Genomic DNA, 19,471 nt, shown 5'->3' with positions numbered 1-19,471 from the left:
CAAGTGGAGCTTCCTGGATATTTTTCTTGTGTTCATGGAGTCAGTGAACTTTTGAACAATGGACTATTCACTGTAATTTCCTGGAGACCTGAGCCCTTGTTCAGGCAGGGGGGTAAGAGCAACAGATTCAGAAATAAAAGCTCCAACAATACCATGTAACACAAATTCCACTAAGTCAGCAAATTAAGATCCTCCCCTTCATTATCCAGATAGCCCTGGAGAAAAGTGTCTATTATCACAGGTTAAGGATCACCTCACATACTGGTAAAAGTAACCATTGATTCGATTTTAAGATGGACGTTTAATTTTAAGTTTCATCCTCAAAGATTAGAGAATTAAAGTGCTTCCTAGAAAGTGACCTAGACTTTTCTTATCCTCTCTTGAAGCTGAAGTAGTCCGTCATTCGTCAGACTTAAAAGGTCGTCTGGTGATGACAGCACAGGTTACAGGCTTGTCTCGTGTATGACTTTGAGGAAAATGGAGTTATTCAGAAAAATAGAATATTGTCTTATTTGAGAATAAAATGCTACAGCAGTGTTCTCTGACCCTTAGACAAACCTGTGAAATTAGTTTTATACATTTCTGAAAAGTTCACTCTTTGAAGAGGCCGGATCTTCGCACCATGCACAAAAATGTATCAGATGGATTTTTTTTGTTGTTGTTTTTTAAGATTTGCTTCTTGAGAGCGTTGTTTCCAAACTGCTCTCTTAAAAGGATAAGGGAAAAGTCACCTTTTATTCCCCTTAACTGTGCTTAGAGCTACAGTAATTGCTGTCTTAGATGGACAGAAATTAATTTTTGAAAGCTCTTTGAAGTACCCACAGTGAAGCTTTTCAGCCTTTCATACTCAGTGTGATTACTTTGGCAGCTGTATGAAGAACGCCGCTTGTGCCTGATGAATAACTGTCAGCATGGAGTTAGGTATTAAAACAAACTGGGGAGGGTTTCTGTCATTACTACGAAATACAAAGATCGTTGTCTCCTCTGAAGCCGTAATGCATGTGAAGCAAAGATACAGTGTACACCACTGCATCTTTGCAAGCGCCAATTCGAGCACCTTCCTTTTGCTAATGTGACAGCCATTTTATCAAGGATTCTCCTGTGTTTGGGTCAATACTGAAATATTGAATTTCCTCATTAATTGCTGCCCATTTCCTGCTTGCCATAAGAGAAAGCAGCTGCGCTGTACACTCACTGAGGCCACAGACTCTGATTATTGCCATTTAAAAATCTGATCACTTCTTATGATGTGAAAGTGGACCAGCGGATGGTAGCTGCAGATACTGCACTGGCATTAAAATGTGTGAGTAGTATGTAGTCCTGGCTTATTCAGATGACCAGTGAGTACTTCTGCATACGTGCAGAATGAAATAAAGGCAAATCTAAAATTGTTTTTGCACCATAGAAGCTCATGGAAATGAGGTGTTTTGATTGCAAAAAGAAAATAAAATAGTGCTGGTCAAAGGGGACCTCTTTTGTTAAACTGCAGCTCCTTGTTTTTATTCTGGCTGCCCCTAACAAATAGAAGGTTTTGAGGATCAGTCTGTTTGCACATTTGCACAAATTGCATTCATTTTTGCTCTGTTCTGATAAACTATTTACATAATTAAGTCATCATTTGAGTGCTTAAAAAGATTAAACATCCACTGCTTCGGGCCTGAACTGTGAATGTCTGTTGAAATTCCGAAGTTGAACTGAATTAAATATTTTGGAATAATGGACTTTTGTTGGACAGAACAAGCCATTTCCTGCAACACGCCTTGGGAAATTGTAATGGACATTTTTAATGTTTAATGTTTTATGATTTACATCATTGGATCTAATGGAAATAACATTATGTGCAACCCAACAACAGTCTGTCAGTCACAGCAGTTGCATTTGCACACTTTGATGAGATTGACAATGGTTAAAAGTTCTGGGAAAGAAGAGAAAGCAGACTATGAGTTTAGATCATTGAGTGGCTTTTCTTATTTGTTTTCTTCTGTTTTTTGTTGTTTTGTTTTTGTTTTTTGCTATTTAGCATTCAGTCCCTCCGGTCACTAAAAGACGTCATCACTTAGGCGAACCCTAAAGCCTAACTCCCAGAAGGTTCGGGGGTCTGAGGTTTAAAACATTTTGAGATGAATTCCAGCATCCAGCTCTCACCCTGCATTTTAATGAGCCTATTTGCATACTTGTTCATCATTATCTCTGTAAAGCTTATTGATGTGAAAAGTGTCGTCACATTAATGTGTTAGCTCAGCACTTTCAAACTTGGCTCCTTTTCTATATTTTGATTTTGGAAATACATGAAAGGACTTGTCGACATGTGATGAGAGGAATGAGGGAAGACAGTTGGGCAACACTTACATAAAGTCACTGTGGCTTGAATTCTACTCATGCAGGACATTGTACCTCCCAGCTGTGACTGCTGGCCTTCCTGCCACAAAGATAGCAAGCTAATTAGGATTTTCGGAAGATTTCGGATGGGCAGGTCTGACACTTTACCTCCACAGTCAGTATTTAAACGAACCTTATACTTTTTCAAAAGATGTTCCAGTAGTCACCTATAACATTCCCTTTGTCAGATTCAGCACTGACAGTCTCGACACGGTCGGGATACAAAGTGGCTGATGAGAAGGAGGACTTGGATATCTGACATCAGTAACCATGACACGTGTGAATCCAGCCTCAGCTCCGTTTTCTTCTTGCTGTAGAGTGAAAGAAGGTGCTCCCAGGCCACAGAGAAGCCATGATGTACTGAACTGCTGATTTCTTGCGGCAGCGCATTAACCAGTACACTTAACTTAAAGCAGCTGGAAAAACTCCACAGTGTATTGATTGAGCAGTGGCTTGCACTTCACTTAGAGTGCACCTATTAATTACACAAATACACTGTGACAACTTTAGCGTTTGTTGTAGTTGAAGAAAGATAATTCCATTTCCCGAGAGATGATAAAGAAGAGCGGAGATGGTACTTACACAACATCAGTGCTGATTTTCCTGAAAGCATAATGAAGAAGTCTCTAATGAATTCACAAACAGAAAGTCTCAGTGCCTCAGCAAACTGCCTGTACATTAAGTCATGGTTTAAAGATACCTTCTTTAAGTTGTTCTATCTGAACCCTTATAGTTTCACATTTTTATGCTTTTTTTTTTCTCCTGTTGGTTGGCTATCTTCAAGGTTTAAGAGCTTTCTGGTTCCCTTTTTGTTTTTATGTACACACACGTCAATGCTCGACTAAAGTGTGCTACACCTTTAAAATATTTTCTGAACTTCTTGATTTCTTAAGAACTCCCATCGAGGTTTGAGGTTGTTTGTCTGTTATTTTATTGCATGTGTCAAATTTTAAATGGCATTTGGTGGGAAAACAACAAACAAATGATTAGTTTTTGTTGCATCCTGATGTTGCAACATAGCGTGTTGCTCGTCATTTCATGTCACGAACCCACACTCTGACCTTTTATGTGTTATTTTAGTCTGTAGAATATTTATTTGTAAAAATAATGAGCGAAATGGGCCCCCACCGGCATGCTATTCATACACCATCCTATAATATCACATTGTTTGTTTTGAATTCAGGAATAGATTTAAAAATTAAAGGGATATTTTAGCAATTTTCACTAAGCGCATTATTTGACCTTAATCACTACAAACAAATATTTGCATATGAATGCGCGCAACTTAAAGCTTTTTGGTTCCTGCTGGTCGTTTGCTTTGTAGGCTTGAGCTTAATCTGGAGACTGAAAAAACACCACATTCTGACTGCAGTTTAGTTTTGTTAACACTAAAACTATTCGGTCAATTCGAAACATTTTGTTCAATTCAGTAAATTTTATTACTTACTGAATTTAAGGCCATGTTAAATGACTTGACCTGCTGACTGCAGATGTTTTGCCTGAATAGAACATTACTTTTACTAAGGCATTTGTTCTATATTGACACTGAAGTTTATACATTTGGGTTGTGGTTATTTAATTTGTTTATTAATTAATTAATTCATGTATATTAATTTTGCCAGTACTTAACTGGTGTATGGATTTATATATCTATGTGCTATTAATTTATATTAATTTATGCAACTTATGACAGTACTGCTGTCCTTCTTGGACTGGACACTGTAAAAAATCCTTTTAATCTCAAGAGTTTTATTAAAGGTTAAAAAAATAATAAGCAATTATTCCACCTTTATATTGTAAGGTGAAGAGCCCACTATATTAGAAAATCAGAGGCTCTCTTATGAGCAACACTTGGGAGCAGTAGTGAAGAAGAACTCCCTTTTAACAGGAAGAGACCTCCAGCAAAACAAAACTAGCCTCAAGGAGGGACAGAAAGCTACCAACAACCAGTTGAGGGGTGAGGGGAAAGAGAGAGAAAGGAGAGAAGAGAGAGAAAGATTAAAACACACAAATAGTTGGCAAGAAAAGGCAAAAAATAATGCTGTACATCTATAAACAATGACCGAAGGGTGAACAGGAAGTTTATCCCTGGATATGTGCAGCTACACAGGAATAATTGAAAAAAATCAGCTGTTGGCCCAAGAGGTTAAGTCAGCAGACTAGCCAGTGGGTTTGCAGACAAGCCTTATATTCATGGACATTACAGTTTGTGTCACACTGATCACAGAAAACGTGACAAAAAGCGTAGTGCTGGACACCTTTTTTAATCAAAGAAATGCAAAATAAAATGATAAATATGAGTGCATGTGCACTATGCATGCAAAAGTACGTACCATCAGTACTTACTGCATATGACTGATGGTGTCCGTTTCCGGCTGGCACACATTAAATGATAGAGTTAGGGCTATGACAGTGTTAAGTGCATATGGGGAGGTAACAACTTAATTAATAATGTTAGAGCTCTTAAAGCTGCACCGATCAATATTTTTACATTAGCCGAGAAGTAAATGACGGTGAGTAATGAGCAATGTTGTTGTGTTGTTTGTCGTAATGTAACCAAGAGTCACCCTGCAGTTTACCCTCAAAGTGTTTTAGTGCCTTCAGTTCATTCATTCGGTCGTATTGCCCACAGCCTTTTCTTTCACATTCATTTCCACTGCTTTCACAAGCATCAGGAGGCAGATTTTCTTTCATGAAAGTCTGGTTCAGAATGATTCGCCTGCCTCCAAACTGCAGAGAAACAAAAATTAGCAACTAGCTGGTGAACATTGTGAAACTGTTTTCAGGTGAAGAACCAGATATTTCTCCTGAGAGTTGGTGGGGACCAAAACAGAGGTGAGAAGGAAAATTGGAGTCAGAGATGTGTTGAAGCAACATCTTAAAATTTACAGGGAGCTTGATATTGGACTTCCAATTGGTTGCAAATCCTTTGTAACACGGTTGTTATTAGATGTGATGAATACGTTCTGCTGTTCCACCCACAAAAAGCAAAAACCATATCTGATTTTAATTTTTAATTTTTGATGATCTCCCATGTGAGGTCGTCTCCTTTTGCATCTCCTTTGCACATGCCGCTTAAAGTCCAGTTTTCACCACATATGATGGTGAGTGACGATTGTGTTGGTGTAGCCAATAATCTCCTGCCTTTTTAATACACTATGAGGGGGGCACACAATGGCACGTACTGCAGAGGAGGCTGTTGGGCTGATTGGGGCCAGACCTCGGCTCAATCGTTTTGGTTCCCACCCAGCTCTCGTCACTCATGCAGATTCTTGGCATGGAACTCAGGTCATTTTCTCTGTGCACAAGTTTTAGGTATTTTGTGAAGTTATAGACGTACAAGTGGAAGTATTCAGAACAGGATTTGAATAGATCGATCTAATAATGTTGGCACACAGTGCTGAAGTGCTCAAAGAGACAAATAAAAGTCACCTAATAATTTTGCTGGGTTGCTTAAACTTTTAGATGCACATATCATGAATACAAGACAATACGACTCACAGAAGTCAGCTGTCACTTGCAGCAACTAAAGGACGTAAGTGCACATAGCTGAATAAAGAAAAGGAACAATAAAGTGAGATGGAAGCATCAAAAAAGCACAAAGAAGTAGATATAAATCAGTAAATATAAGAGATTACTTAGTAGGGAAAGAAAGCTGGTCTGAACTGGTTAACCAGCCTTGTTATAAGTAGTCCTGGCAGGCCATTAAAGCTGTGGCTGAGGTCCCAGCATCAGTTACCTTATTAACTTTGCTTTAAATGAATGCTCCTCTAAGCTGATCAATTCTAGTCGAGACAGAGTCTCGCCAGTGTGAACTGAAGTAGCCTCAGGCTCACATTCTGCAAATATACACCTCTGTCCATGAGTAAAAAAATATGCAGGAGGGCGCATTAATAATTGATGCAGTTACAAAACTCATGATAAGGAGACTGCGGCAGGACAGAAGAAGATGTTTGCTTTAAACTTAAAGGATCAGGTACATGTGTACTGAGTGACAAGAACTTAGTGTACTTATTTTAACCCATTTCAATGGTTTAAAAGAAATAAGTCAGATATGTATGTTACCCTCTAACATAATGCTTTGTATGTAAAAAAAAACAAAAAAAAATCTTACCAATTACACACTTCATAACATGATTAACACGGGTGTCATATTTAGATTCTGTCAGGAGGAATTAAAAGTTAACTGAAAACCATGAAGGAGCAAATCTTTGACCTTTCAGAACAATCCCTATGCAGGTGCTATTAAAGAAAGCACTAAATTATTACTCCAGTGTAGCTTCTAAGGTGTGTGGCATCTCAAGCTAAATGTGAAGCTAATTGAGAATTCATCACATGTTGTAGCTTGAAAATGTCAGCTGGCTGTCAAACAGCCATGTTTTTATCTGCATGACATCATATTTATGATGTCTCCGAGGGTTTTGACCGGCTGCCACTGATTAAATGACAGTGAATCATTCAGTTTGAGATAAAACAGTAAAAGTCCCCAATGCAAGTGTTAAAGGGAAGTATTCACAAGTTAACACAAATAAATGTCTGGAAGCTTCCACTAGAAAAAGAATTTTAACAGAAGAGAATAGTATTTGAGTACCAGAGGTCAGTAATGTGCTTCACTTTCACGTTTGCCTTTCTGCTGCATCAATCTGGACTCTATCCACTGCTACCCGCGAGGGAAGTGAGGCTTACTTCCCAGTTGAAACTCTATCTCTTGCATTCAATGTGCCCTCTAAGATCTTATTGTGGAATGGTTGATATTACAGTTCATTGCTGCTTCCCAGCTCCAGATATCCAACCCTTTCCCCTCCCTCGGGTGGGAAAGGGAAACCAGACACTGTCTTGTCCAGCCTCCCCTTGGTTGACTAAACCTCTCTGCTACCATCAGTTTTCGTTAGGGCACCGCTGCAGCCACACGACATCTGACAACCGCAAAACTTGACTGAGGAAAAATTTGGAGAAAATGGGAGCTCCAGAGGAGGAAGCGCCACGTCCCCCATCAGACATCACTGTTTTCGGGGCCAACTGTACGCTCCACGGCCTGAGCCACATATTTCTGCCCGGTGGAGTGACTTTCCGGCGGTTGCTCTGGGCTGCTGCATTCAGCGCCTCGCTTTCCATCTTCCTGCTCCAAGTGGCCGACCGTGTTATCGAGTATTATCAATACCCCCATGTTACAATTCTGGATGAAATGGACAGTCCCGTCATGTATTTCCCAGCCATAACCCTCTGCAACTACAACACCTTTCGAAAGTCCCAGCTCCGGAGGAATGATATCTTCTGGATGGCTGGACTCCTGGGTGTGGAACAAGGAGACTTTGATGATTTCATGGCCGCTATAGGGCAACCCACAGACAGCAACACCAAGTTTTTCCCCAGCAAGACCTTCAACATGCTGGAGTTTGTGCAGAGGACTAGTCATAACATAGAGGAGATGCTGCTTGACTGCAAATACAGAGGCAAGGACTGTGGTCCAGAGAACTTCACCACAGTAAGTAAGGCTCCTCATGTAGGTGTCACCTCTTGTGTGATCAGTGTAGCCACTCAATCATTTAGGGCTAAAACCAAAAAATCCCAAACAAGATCACAATGAGAGGTTGAACATGTTCTCTCTGCAATATTTCATAATGTCTCAGCAGGTTAATTGCTGATTCATTATTATTTAAACAAAATATTTAATGGGAAGTGTCAAATCGTGTGTTAAAAATCTTTAATTTGAAATTATTAATAGAAAGCTTGAAAGCAAAATTTGAACAGAAACAAAGCCTCAGGCAGAAATACCAACAACTGTGAGCTGTTCAATATTCATTATAAAACTACGATTCCAGCGCTTCATTTTGCCCGGGGGTGAAGTGAAAAATGAGTCTGTTTATGTTTCTAAACACCAGGAGATCTGCTCAAAGACGTTACATTTCCAAAATGAGCACTGTCATGATGTCATGATGAGCATAATCATTCAAATCAGATATCGTTAGTAGAGGAGACATCACTTTGATTCAAATTATGCTGTCACTGCGTAATTTAGCTTTTTTTTCTTAACATAATCCCTACTTTATTTTTTAAAATACTAGTATAAATGACATGTTTGTGAAAAGATAAAGTAGCTTTAGGGAGAACAATGGGTACGTGGGTGGAAGAGGAAAAGTTTCTGAGGAATACTAATAAAGCAGCACTTTATCTCTGTTTACAAAGCAGGAATGTGTTTCGTTTGCCTTTATAGTGATGCCAATATTTATGCTGGGTCCAGTTCTTCACTTTGTGACTGCTATTAGCTGTAATTTTTCTTGAAGGAGAAATGAAAGTTACTTTCTTAAAAGTGTCCTCCGAAACGTTTAATCTACTGAGGTGCCATATGGTTCAACAAATCTCTGCTGGCATCATGCATCATGCATTATGAAGCAAGCATATGCTGTTTTCAAGACCAGTAGGGTTTTTAACACGTTACTGTTTTTCTTTGTAAATACCTCAGAAGGATTGTCGTCTTCATCGTAGTAATGGCACCAAATGTTCTAAATATTTGTCTCCGATCACAAAAATCTAAAGCACATAATGTCACAGGAACAATGTCATTGTAGAGATGAAAAGGTAATTTGTCTTAACTTGTGTGCCTTCATTTTTTTTTTTTTTTTTTTTGTGAACTCCAGTTTTTCCTTCTCAATTTTCAGGTCTTTACGAAAGAAATAAAATTATGTCAGCAGAATCTGAGCGGAACTTAATCGTCCTGCTGCAGAGACAGGGGAAGGATTGTATTTCGATGAAATGGGCCATTGATTTGAGTGATGAAAACCCAGCCTGAGACGGGTGTCTCATGCTGCACAGTTTCTTTGGGAACCAGCAGTGAAACAGAGGCAAACGATTTATACTAATTACCTAGCTGTTCTAATGTAGCGCTACTGTTGCTATTTATTTATTTTTTTGTTAGTGACAGTGATTCACATTAAAAGAAAAGGTTTGGCTTTTCAACTCAAACCAAACCTGACACCTACTATGAAGACTTGCACATTTAAATGACTCATCAGGTTTGAGTCATATTCTCAAAAACAACACAGCGCATATGAGCTAATAAAGATACATTTTGATATCGCTGTGATCAGTCAGATGACCTTGGCTTCTTCACATCCCTGCATACAAAGGGCACATTTCAGCTAAATGTCAGAAACTGGAGATGCTCGGAGGGCCTAAGTATAGAGGGGACTAATTAAAGATTCATAGAGCTGCCTGAATTCCCCCTTCCTCGATTCCCTCGGCCTGCTGATCTTTCTGTGGGAGGCTGAGAGGCAGGTCCTCTCATAGGAGATAAGATGGGATGGAATTGAGATTACCCATTATATACTTCAGCAACATCAACACAAAATGACTCACACAAGGTCTAGACAACATCCGACAATTAGCTCTGTGTATGTGGAAAAACCTGAGAAAATATATGCACTGAATCATTCAGATACCTCTGCTGATGCACTTAATTGATCCATTTTGGTATGGCTTTTAAAAGGACATCATTAGAATAAACATACGGCTCGATTTTCCTATTTAAACCTCTTAGTACAAAGTTTTGCAGCTATTCGACCATATTAGTTGTAGCATACTAATACTTCACTTTAGTTTGATAACATTTTTCAGATGTCCTTTCGGATCTATTTCAGTACATGCATGCGTGTACGTATGTGTAGCATTTTAGACAAAGTAACAGTGGCTGGAGAAACTTGGCATGCCTGACAGTGACAGGAAAGACCAGATGTTTCAGCTAATGAGCTGGGTATGGGTGCAGTCGTATTGAGAAATCTCATAGGGGAAATATCAGCGCCCCCAAGTGCAATCACTCCCTTTGCATCAAGTAATGAAATATTTTTTGGGGGGAGAGATGCTGTAATTTGCTGGTGGAGAACGACTCTCGTATATTTAAAAGCTGGCAGATGGTAGAGGCTGGGAATGTTCTGCCCATGCGGTGCTCTAAATATACATAGAAACATAGCCTTGAATGTCCCTGGATCAGTCTGTGGTAACAAGCCGTGCTCAGATTACAGTTTTTGGTAGCTAGGACGCTGTATATGACACAACATCACATTAAAGAAAACCACTTTTAGATTATAATATATATGATTTGCCAAATAAGTGTCTTGGTGGAGGCTTTACTTCATTATCAAATTAATCTCATGCCTCCATCTTGGTGCCTTACTGTCTGTGAAGTGGCGTGTGATTGATTACCTCATTAATACTCAAAAGCGTAAGCACCCCAACACACCCTGAATCATTGCTGTGGATTAAGCCTGCAAGACTAGCTCACACCAAATAAATCATCTGTCATTGTGTATATGCAGGATGCATGCCGAAGCTGGTGTAATATCATTTCAATCGATCACCAGCTCAGCACTTTAGCCGGCCCATGCCACTGCAGAGAGCTGATCCTAACATGTTTATCCCGTTACGCTTGATCTTCTATGTTGTCACTGAACTTCCCGTAGATCTATTAGTTTATGGTGTAACAAAAGACCTTTGGTTTAAGCTTCCTTTTTAATATTACATTAAGTCTTGCCTGCCAAAGCTAGAGCCAGGAGCTGGTGTTTTACTTTATGCGCTGCAGTATCGTCTGGAGGCTGATGTTGGCTTTGGAGGTCAAAGAAAAGAAAAAGGTGAGTAAAAGAAGCAGAAGACAGGATTGAGTGTCAGAGATGCAGACAGAGAGAGAAAATAGGCAACGTGGAGAAAAGTACAAAAGAATAGCTCCTTATACCAGAGAGAGGTGGAAAGGGTGAAAAGCGACAAATAGATCTGAAGGGGAGCGCTGACACAAAATGGAAACAAATGAGAAAGAGAAAACAGAAAAAGAGGCTGCGCTGTGCTTAGATTGAGGTGGGACTGGGACTCAGCTGAGCACTGACACCATCACTGTGATTCAGCCTGCTTTGGAGCAGAGCCACTGCCTCGATGCACAACTGGAAGCATTAGGAGAGATGAAAGGAAGAAGGTGTGTGAAGGAGCACAAAATTACACTGCTGCCTAGAGCATGAAAAGGAGAGTAGAGATAAAATAGAGTATAGTGCAAACAATGAAATAAACAAATCTGACGCACCGAGCGTAGATGACAGGCCAGATTACAAATACTTAATGTGTTTATTCCAGTACTCAGTATCAGAAAAGATTACTGTGAAAATCGCTGTTACTCTAAGTGCAGCATTGGCAGTCCAGTCAATGGCACTGAGGAGGAATACTGAAGGAATTCATGGAGGGGATGCTGTGTGAGGGTGCTTTATGCTGACTTGCACATCCGGCATACGACCATAGGCAGACATCGGAGGTGCCCGTTGACAGAACCTCTTAAGTTAATTGGCTTGTTAGGTGGAGACACCGGACACAAATATGGCTCTGTCCAAAACCAATAGAGCCATTATGTTTTGTTGTAGATTATCAGCCTCCTGGCATCATGATATTCAAACAACAGCACGCATTGTACTCCCAAGTTTTCCTGATCTACTGAACACAGATGGAGCACAAATGACTAATGGTTCATATCACAAGGTCTTTTGATTTTTGATTGCCTCAGAAGCCATATTTAGCTTCTTTTTTTTCCTCCACTAATGGCCTCTGGGATCTACATCCTGGTCTCTTAGCCAATATGTTATGCACTGCACCTTTCAAAGTGTGGAGTTGCTTTCTGAGATTACTCTTCAAGACTATTTGGTCAATATCATAGACTGTATATAAAAGATGAACCCACTGGTTTGTGATACCTTGTTGTGAAACATCAGCATTAGTAATTTGGCCATGTTTGTGCCATGTTGTTGTTGTTGTTTTTAAGGCAGAATTGATCATATATGGACAAATGGAGTATACTGCATAGCTCCATTAAACTGACACCATCACCAAGTATTATTGCTAAGTAACATGCAAATGAATGATCCGCACAGCAGGCCATCTATTTTTTTCTTTCAGATAAATCCACTAAAATATCTGAAAACACCAAAAACATGCTGCAGAGATCCAGTTCAGTCAATTAACAGGGGTGAAGCCTACTAAGCCTACCAGTGAGTTAAAGTGGAAATGGCCTAACTTTAAGCCTTAATGCAGTTTAAATAGTAAAGCTATAAAATAATTTATCACCTTTTTTAGTCATCTTGAAGAAATAAATTACCCATAAATACCAAAATACTTTTTTGTACCAGCATGTGAACATGTTTACATTTCTGCTATTTTTGTTACTTTGCATCGTCTTAATTTTTCAACCCGTTGCACCTTTAGACAGAAGAGCTTAGACATCACCTATTGTTGGAAATGCCTTATTATTAGGCCACACCTCTTTCAATACAGGTGTTTTCACTGCCACGAGCTTAAACTTGTATACAGTCAAGCACCTAGTAATGCAGTCTGCCTTAACAAACATTTTGAAAGATTATGCCGTTCTAAAGAGCTCACTGGATTCTGTGAGATTTCTTTCCTCCTAGATGACTAAGTGATTTTTATTTTTGTATGTACTGTATGTTTGTATTTATTTGTTCAGACTGCAGTATAGTAAGATTTAAAGTAGCTGAGTAGCTTCAGGGTTCACCTGAAGGTTCTGAAGGTAAATGAAAGAGAATCTAATATCTAAATGAGGTCTGTTCTGTGAATTGCCTCTAAATTTAACTTATGGGCTTCTTTCAGTACCGAGCCCTGGAAGAGAGGCAAACTGACAGTTTTATTAATGCTGAGAGTTTTAAAGTCGTGCTGCTATGGAATGTAAACGATGCAAAGAAACAGACGAGACATTTTTGTCTGAGACATATATCACCATATCGTCAGCATACATCTGTAAACCTGCCCCATGACTGCGGTGAATGATTTATATATTAACTGAAGTGGAGTGTTAGAGAGGTTAGAAAGGATGTTTTTTTCATTATTAATAACAACTCAGCGATTAATGTGACAGGCTGAGTTAATAACAACTCAGCCTGTCACAGTCAGATATTATAAACGCAGTGTGACATGCTGCATATGAATGCATCAAAACACTATGTAACTCATTTATATCACACACACACACACATGCATACTTACATAGGGTCTTAGCCTTACTATATAAAGTGCCTTGAGGTGACTGCTGCTGTGATTTGGTGCTATAAAAATAAAAATTAATCGAATATAGTTTTATAGGTTAGAATAAGTGATTAATTAGTATTATTAACATACTGTTTTCAGTTACAAAGATTTCAATCTCTGTAAGGTTGTCAGAAAAATTAAATTTAGAACTCATACGACTAAGAATGTCATGATTTTATGTTGTGATTATGAATTGCAGCAAGTCAGCCACCAAGTGTCAGACCACATAAAGTACTGAGGCACCAATGTTGTGGTAACTCAGTAAGTGCACAGCTCCAAAACTACTCTGGCATCCTCTGGCATCTGCACAAAAATTCTGTGTCAGGAGCTTAGTGTCATGGGTTTTCATGGCCAAGCAGCTCCTGTAGGAGTAATGTGTGGGTGCCCAGGTACTTTTGCCCATATAATATACTTCATTGTTTGTTTTTTCAGTTGTGATTTTTAAACTATGAACGTGTAATTGGCTTTCAAAATTTGTATTCTGTAATAAAAGTCCTTTAAATGCTGGCGAGGGAGAGATTTGGTGTATAGCCTCAGGAACGTTTAAGGATATGCTTTTTATTCTTAACACATACATGAGGAGGGCAAAAAAAGTTCCTGATGGAATGCTGGGTTACACTGTGGCAATTTTAGACTGCTGGCAAGTGCTTATCCCTGAATGGATTCAGGGTACCAAAAGCCTCCAGCTGAGCAAACAAGATGTGGAAAAAAAGACATTATCCCTGCAAAAGTACCGGTGAGGAAATTCAAGGAGTGAGTTTATCAAAGTGTGACTGCAGGCTGCAGAGTGAAAGCTTGAGTGACAGCATTTCTTGGATTCTGCCTGGAATGGAACAAGGGAGAAAGACAGCAGGTGTAGCCAGCTGCATCTGTGTTTTATTGATACAGACTGCATCTGCCCTCCACCTGGTTTGCTTGGGAGGATATACTGTACATATGCTGCGCCAGAGATCTTTGTAATTACTCTACATTTTAAATAAGTAATGGGAGGGCACGTTTTTAACTGAACCAGAAAAAAACATGCTGCCTCAGCTCAACAAAACAGCACTTTTTTTGGGGGGGGGGGGGGGGGGGGGGAATGTAACAAACAACAAGGACTAACATTTTTATGTCCAATAAATGTACACTGAATATGTTCCTTCTGAGCAGCTTTGGTGTATTTTTTGTTTAATTAATTTTCCTACAAAGTGTATGGCAATATTTCTTCCTTTTGATGAATTTTATATGAGACATTTCACAGTATAAGCCTCTCCTAGCAAAAATATCCACTCAGGGTTTCCGTGCACGACTGGTGCAGCATACAAAGTGGCTGTGTGAGAGGTTAGTTTCATTTAGAGGCAGGCCACAAGATGTCTCCCTCTGCTAAAGAAGCTGCCCGTCCAACAGAGTGACAGTCTGATTGCAAACATTTCTGCTCTGTCTGGCTGTCTCGTCCAGATTTGCATTTGTTTGGTCATTTTAAATCACAGTGTCTCTCAGCCTGTCTCTCAGCTGGCCTAAATCTAAAATTTGGAAATTCTCAGAGAGTTTTTCAAGTTTTCATGCAACGCCGAGTCTGACATGCTGCATAGCAATGAGGAATCCTGACCTCATAGAGAAAATGTTATGCTACTCAGTGTGCTCCGGCTTTATTTATTCAAGCTCTAAATAATATAAATTTTTATCTTAAAACTTTCAAGGCTGACACTGAATACTGTTTTTCTGTCAGTGCGGTTTGGCCTGCTGATCGGAAAATGTGCTGAGTGGAATAAATCAAACACGTTGCAGTCGGTGTAAAATGCAGTTCAAAGCCAACACAGGGTCATTTCTGTTTATGCATTAATCCTTTTGTCAACTGAATAAGCGACTGTTTTGATAAGCTTTAGATCAGTTTAGATTCTCCGAGGCTGACAAATGTTCTCTGATCTCAGCTTATCAAATGTTTAGATTTGTGTCTGACTTTAATATATGTTATTTGACTGGCGTTATTATAAAGGAGACGATCCCGAACTCTGCGGGGGAACTTTATATGATCTAATCAATACATCTTTTAATTAAAGGAAAACTATATATAATGTGCATGAGAGGGAGAGATTATTTAACAGACTGATTAATAATACATGTACTATAATAGCAGCATCCTTTTTATGTGCATTTTCAGTAAGCAGGCATTAGGGCATTGGGACAGATGAATTAATTATTTTCATTATTAATTAATCTGAAAGTTATTTTCTTGGTTAACTGTTTGCGCTCTCTATATGTTATAGAAGACTAAGAAATAACGAAAAGCTGAAAACAGTGTTTGGCATTTTTGCTTAAGATTTTCCTAAACAGCTCATAAATACCCTAAATGACTAATCAGCTAATTAGCTAAGCTTTAATAGTGAGTGGACATTAATGCTGGGCATGTCTTGTGTCCAGCTTCTTCTCTTCCCCAGCTGCACTCTGTGAGGTTGTGATGTGCATCTAATTGCTGCCAGGATTTCATTTGGTGTTGAACATTCTCACTGGCCCTTGAAGGAGCTCTCCCCTTTACTCAGTCAAAACTCTGCTCCTCCTCTAATGAGACCGCTGGGGTTTGCCTCGGCTTTGACATAAAAGAGGATGGTTAGTGTCATTCCCTGACAGCCTGAGGGATCACCGAGTTGCTCTTTAAGTCGGGCTAGTAATACAAAAATCTGAAAGAATAGATATTTCAAATGGTTCTGCTTTTCTTTGAGATGCTTATTTGAATTTGGTAATTTTTCTTATTATACCATGCTTCTTTACTGAGACACAGTTTAAATACATTTTCATCCAAAGGATGATAACAATAGCAGTATGTGAGCAGCAGACGTTTGTTTTCAGTAAGGAGGATAGCAATTTTATTGGTAAGAAAAATCATTACATTTTGCCCAGAGTGCTATATATTCTTGTGTCAGTGCAGCACTGTGTTGGAGGGGATATTTTAATTAAATTAATGATTTGGGAAAGAGTTGACAAACAAACAGAGTTATGAAAGTTTTTCATATTAGAAAAAAGTTTGAAATCATTGCAGTGCTGTGATTACAGTCTGACACCAGATTTAAAGCTTTTGTCTTTATATTTGTCGTTAGCCCGGGAGTACAAAGCCCCTTTTTAATGCGATTATGTTGCTCTTCAATTCAGGAAATCTATAATTATTTTACACAAAAATGTATACAAAGAATAGTTACATTTGTCCAGTATTTACTTTTAAAGCTACAATACCTACTACTATAAAATCCCAGAATTATCAACTGACTCTAGTTTTAGTGTTTTTGGCTGAGCTCTGACTGTGAGAACAGCAGCTCCGCCAATCTGCTGTTCAAACCTTCTGTTTGCAAGGGGCAGCCAATCAGAGAGGAAGTTGACTTATAGCGAGGGTGGCAAAACTAAAAAAAAAAATCTGCATGAATGAAAAATGAAATAAGATTTTCAAACTGTGAGTCATGCAAAGCCATCTAGTAGAGACCAAGAATAAAAAAAAGTTTTAGCCGGAAAGAAGCATAATAGGTCCCTTTTAAGTACACGGTTTACTTTTGTTTGAAAATACCACATCGAAAAAAGGATGGATAGCCGCTGTCAGACAGAGAGCACATGTTAAGAGAGTAAAGATGATTGTCATGTATTGCTAGTGCGTAACCTCTGGAGATCAGAGTAATGAAATTGCGTTTTGGTTCAAACTGCTGACGAGGGATGATTCTGAGACCACGGGAGCAGCCTGCCACACGCCTGAAAAAATAAATGAGCTCAAGCAATTAACTTACTAGTTAAATGCGCTTCATATCTATTGGCATCTTTCCAAAGACGATGAGAATAGAGGAAGTCTGTACAGCTGGTCAATAAATGGAGAAACAAGGCAGATAAGACGGTATTGTTGGGTGTCCTACTCTGCTGCTACCCATACAGCATTAGTATTCTTGTTCTCCTTATTTTTGCCTGGATGACTTTACTGGGTCTGAAACAGAGGTTGTCAAGTGTCGTGTCAGTACAAATCAAATATCAAAATTTGACTGGATCGCTGTCACTGAAAAGAGCTCGTCATGTCAGTCTGGTTTTCCTGCCATGTTGTCTGCTCGATGTGAGACATTTATTTATTTATTTATTTATTTATTTATCTATCTATCTATCTATCTATCTATCTATCTATCTATCTATCTATCTATCTATCTATCTATCTATCTATCTATCTATCTATCTATCTATCTATCTATCTATCTATCTATCTATCTATCTATCTATCTATCTATATATCTATCTATCTATTTATTTATTTATTTATTTATCTATCTATTTATTCATTTACTTATTTATTTATTTATTTATTTATTTTGGGGGGGGGGGGGTTGCTTGCCCTATGATATTGATGGGGCACATTAAACCTGGATCCTTCCAACCTGTACAGGTTTCTCAACCAATTCTATAAATCAATTTCTTCCTGATTTCCCTGAGTATACTTTCTCATATGTGCATATCCTAAATTTGTTAGAGGTCCCCCCCACTTCGCTTTATTATCAGTCAGTCTCTATCATCTGGCTGCATGCCAGAATACTTTAAAGCAGTCACCATTTGTCTGTTTTAAGACCCCTCCCTGTATCCCACTGTTTTAGACAATTATAGGCCAATTTACAAATTGCTGTTCATTTCTAAAATCCTCAAGAAAGCTGTTGCTCATCAGCTACTTGAAATAGGGTAACAATATGTTGATAAATTCCAGTCTGGTTTTCAACAAAATTATAGCACTGGAACAGCGATACTTAAAATTACTAATGAGATTCTTATGAGCTTAGATAAAGGTAAGTATTCCATTTGAGTATTGCTTGACTTATTCGCCCTTCATTTTTATTTACAGATTATAGAGTTTCTGGGTCAGTATCTCTGGCACTTCTCTTTTTCAAATTTCATTTTTATAACTACATGTCCTCCTCAGCACCCCTGATATGTGGTGTCTCCCTAGGCTCAGTTCTTGGTCCAGTTCACTTTTCTTTCCATATGCTACTCCTGGATTATCTACTAAATAGCTACAAAGGAATCTGCTGCTGTTGCTGTGCTAATGATACTTGACTGTAGTTTTCTGTCAAGTATCATTTGGCAATATCTGCTCAAAAAATTGCTACTACTCTTGACCAGCAAAGATCATCCAGTCTTGTTTTCTGCTAAACTGCAAATAAAAATTAGCCATTATCTAGTACTGGCTTCAAGTGAAATTCCAGTAAGACTTGTATTCCAGGGGTTCGCCCCTCGGTTGCTCTTATTTTGAAACCAGAGGTGATTATTTTGAGATTGAAGCTCACAAACTTTGTGTAGTTGTGTAGTTTTATACAAACTGTGAAGCACTTTATAACTGTGCGTTTTGAAAAGCACTATGCAAATAGTTATTCTAATTAAAGTTATTATTATTAAAGATACCCTATTTCTCCAATTAAACGCTTATCCAGTTGTTTTTATAGAATAAAGTGGTTCAGATATAAGGCTAAAAGAAAAGCAATACTGGGCATCTGTTGTGTCTGGAGGGCAAAAAGGATGGTTGGTGCAGACATGACATATAGTAGCTGTTAGAGCTAAATTCAGCCAATTAATTTACTTGTTTTGCTGCTGGAAAGCTAGAAAGGACACAGAGGGAAAGTAACCATTATTACTGTATTGAAGCTTTAACCTTCTCTATTCTTTGTTTTTCAGTATCCAGGCATTCATTAATCTTATCAGACTATTAATATCACGACTTTTGAACACAGGGGAAACAGTGTTGCTTTATTTTTGTAATGCATTTGTAAATTTGGCTTTAATAAAATGGCTGGGTAGAAATTCTTTTTATATAATTCTTTCTTTGAATCACATTTTGCTTCTTTGAAGATTAATAAACAACCTATATTTATCCTGCACTAGTCAGAAGCTTTGTTTTTTTCTAATCACACTTACACTAATGTATACTTTGCTGTCAGCACTGATTTTGAGGACAGCACAAACCAAGACAGAATAATTTCCGATGAATATCTTGACGTGATCACCACAGACAGCACAATAATTTAATAACACGACATGTGAA

General features: G+C 38.6%; 1 protein-coding gene across 2 annotated transcripts in view; it reads left to right on the top strand.

Moving 5' to 3' along the window:
- The window catches only part of asic1c (acid-sensing (proton-gated) ion channel 1c), a 110,939-nt gene that overhangs the window by 72,330 nt on the left and 19,138 nt on the right, over positions 1 to 19,471 (top strand). Inside the window, exon 1 of one of the 2 annotated variants that reach the window (XM_026150190.2) lies at positions 7,210 to 7,864. The exons of the other annotated variant lie outside the window; for it this stretch is intronic. Coding sequence (XP_026005975.1) covers positions 7,337 to 7,864 — 528 coding nt within the window. The 5' untranslated portion in view covers positions 7,210 to 7,336. Of the gene's footprint in view, positions 1 to 7,209; positions 7,865 to 19,471 lie in introns of those variants that run through there. 2 annotated transcript variants of the gene reach the window in all.

This window comes from Astatotilapia calliptera, chromosome 18 (assembly GCF_964374335.1).
Source record: "Astatotilapia calliptera chromosome 18, fAstCal68.1, whole genome shotgun sequence".
Classification (NCBI taxonomy): Eukaryota; Metazoa; Chordata; class Actinopteri; order Cichliformes; family Cichlidae; genus Astatotilapia; species Astatotilapia calliptera.
The sequence above is the reverse complement of the archived record's forward strand: the minus strand, read 5'-3'. Positions and strand labels throughout refer to the sequence as shown.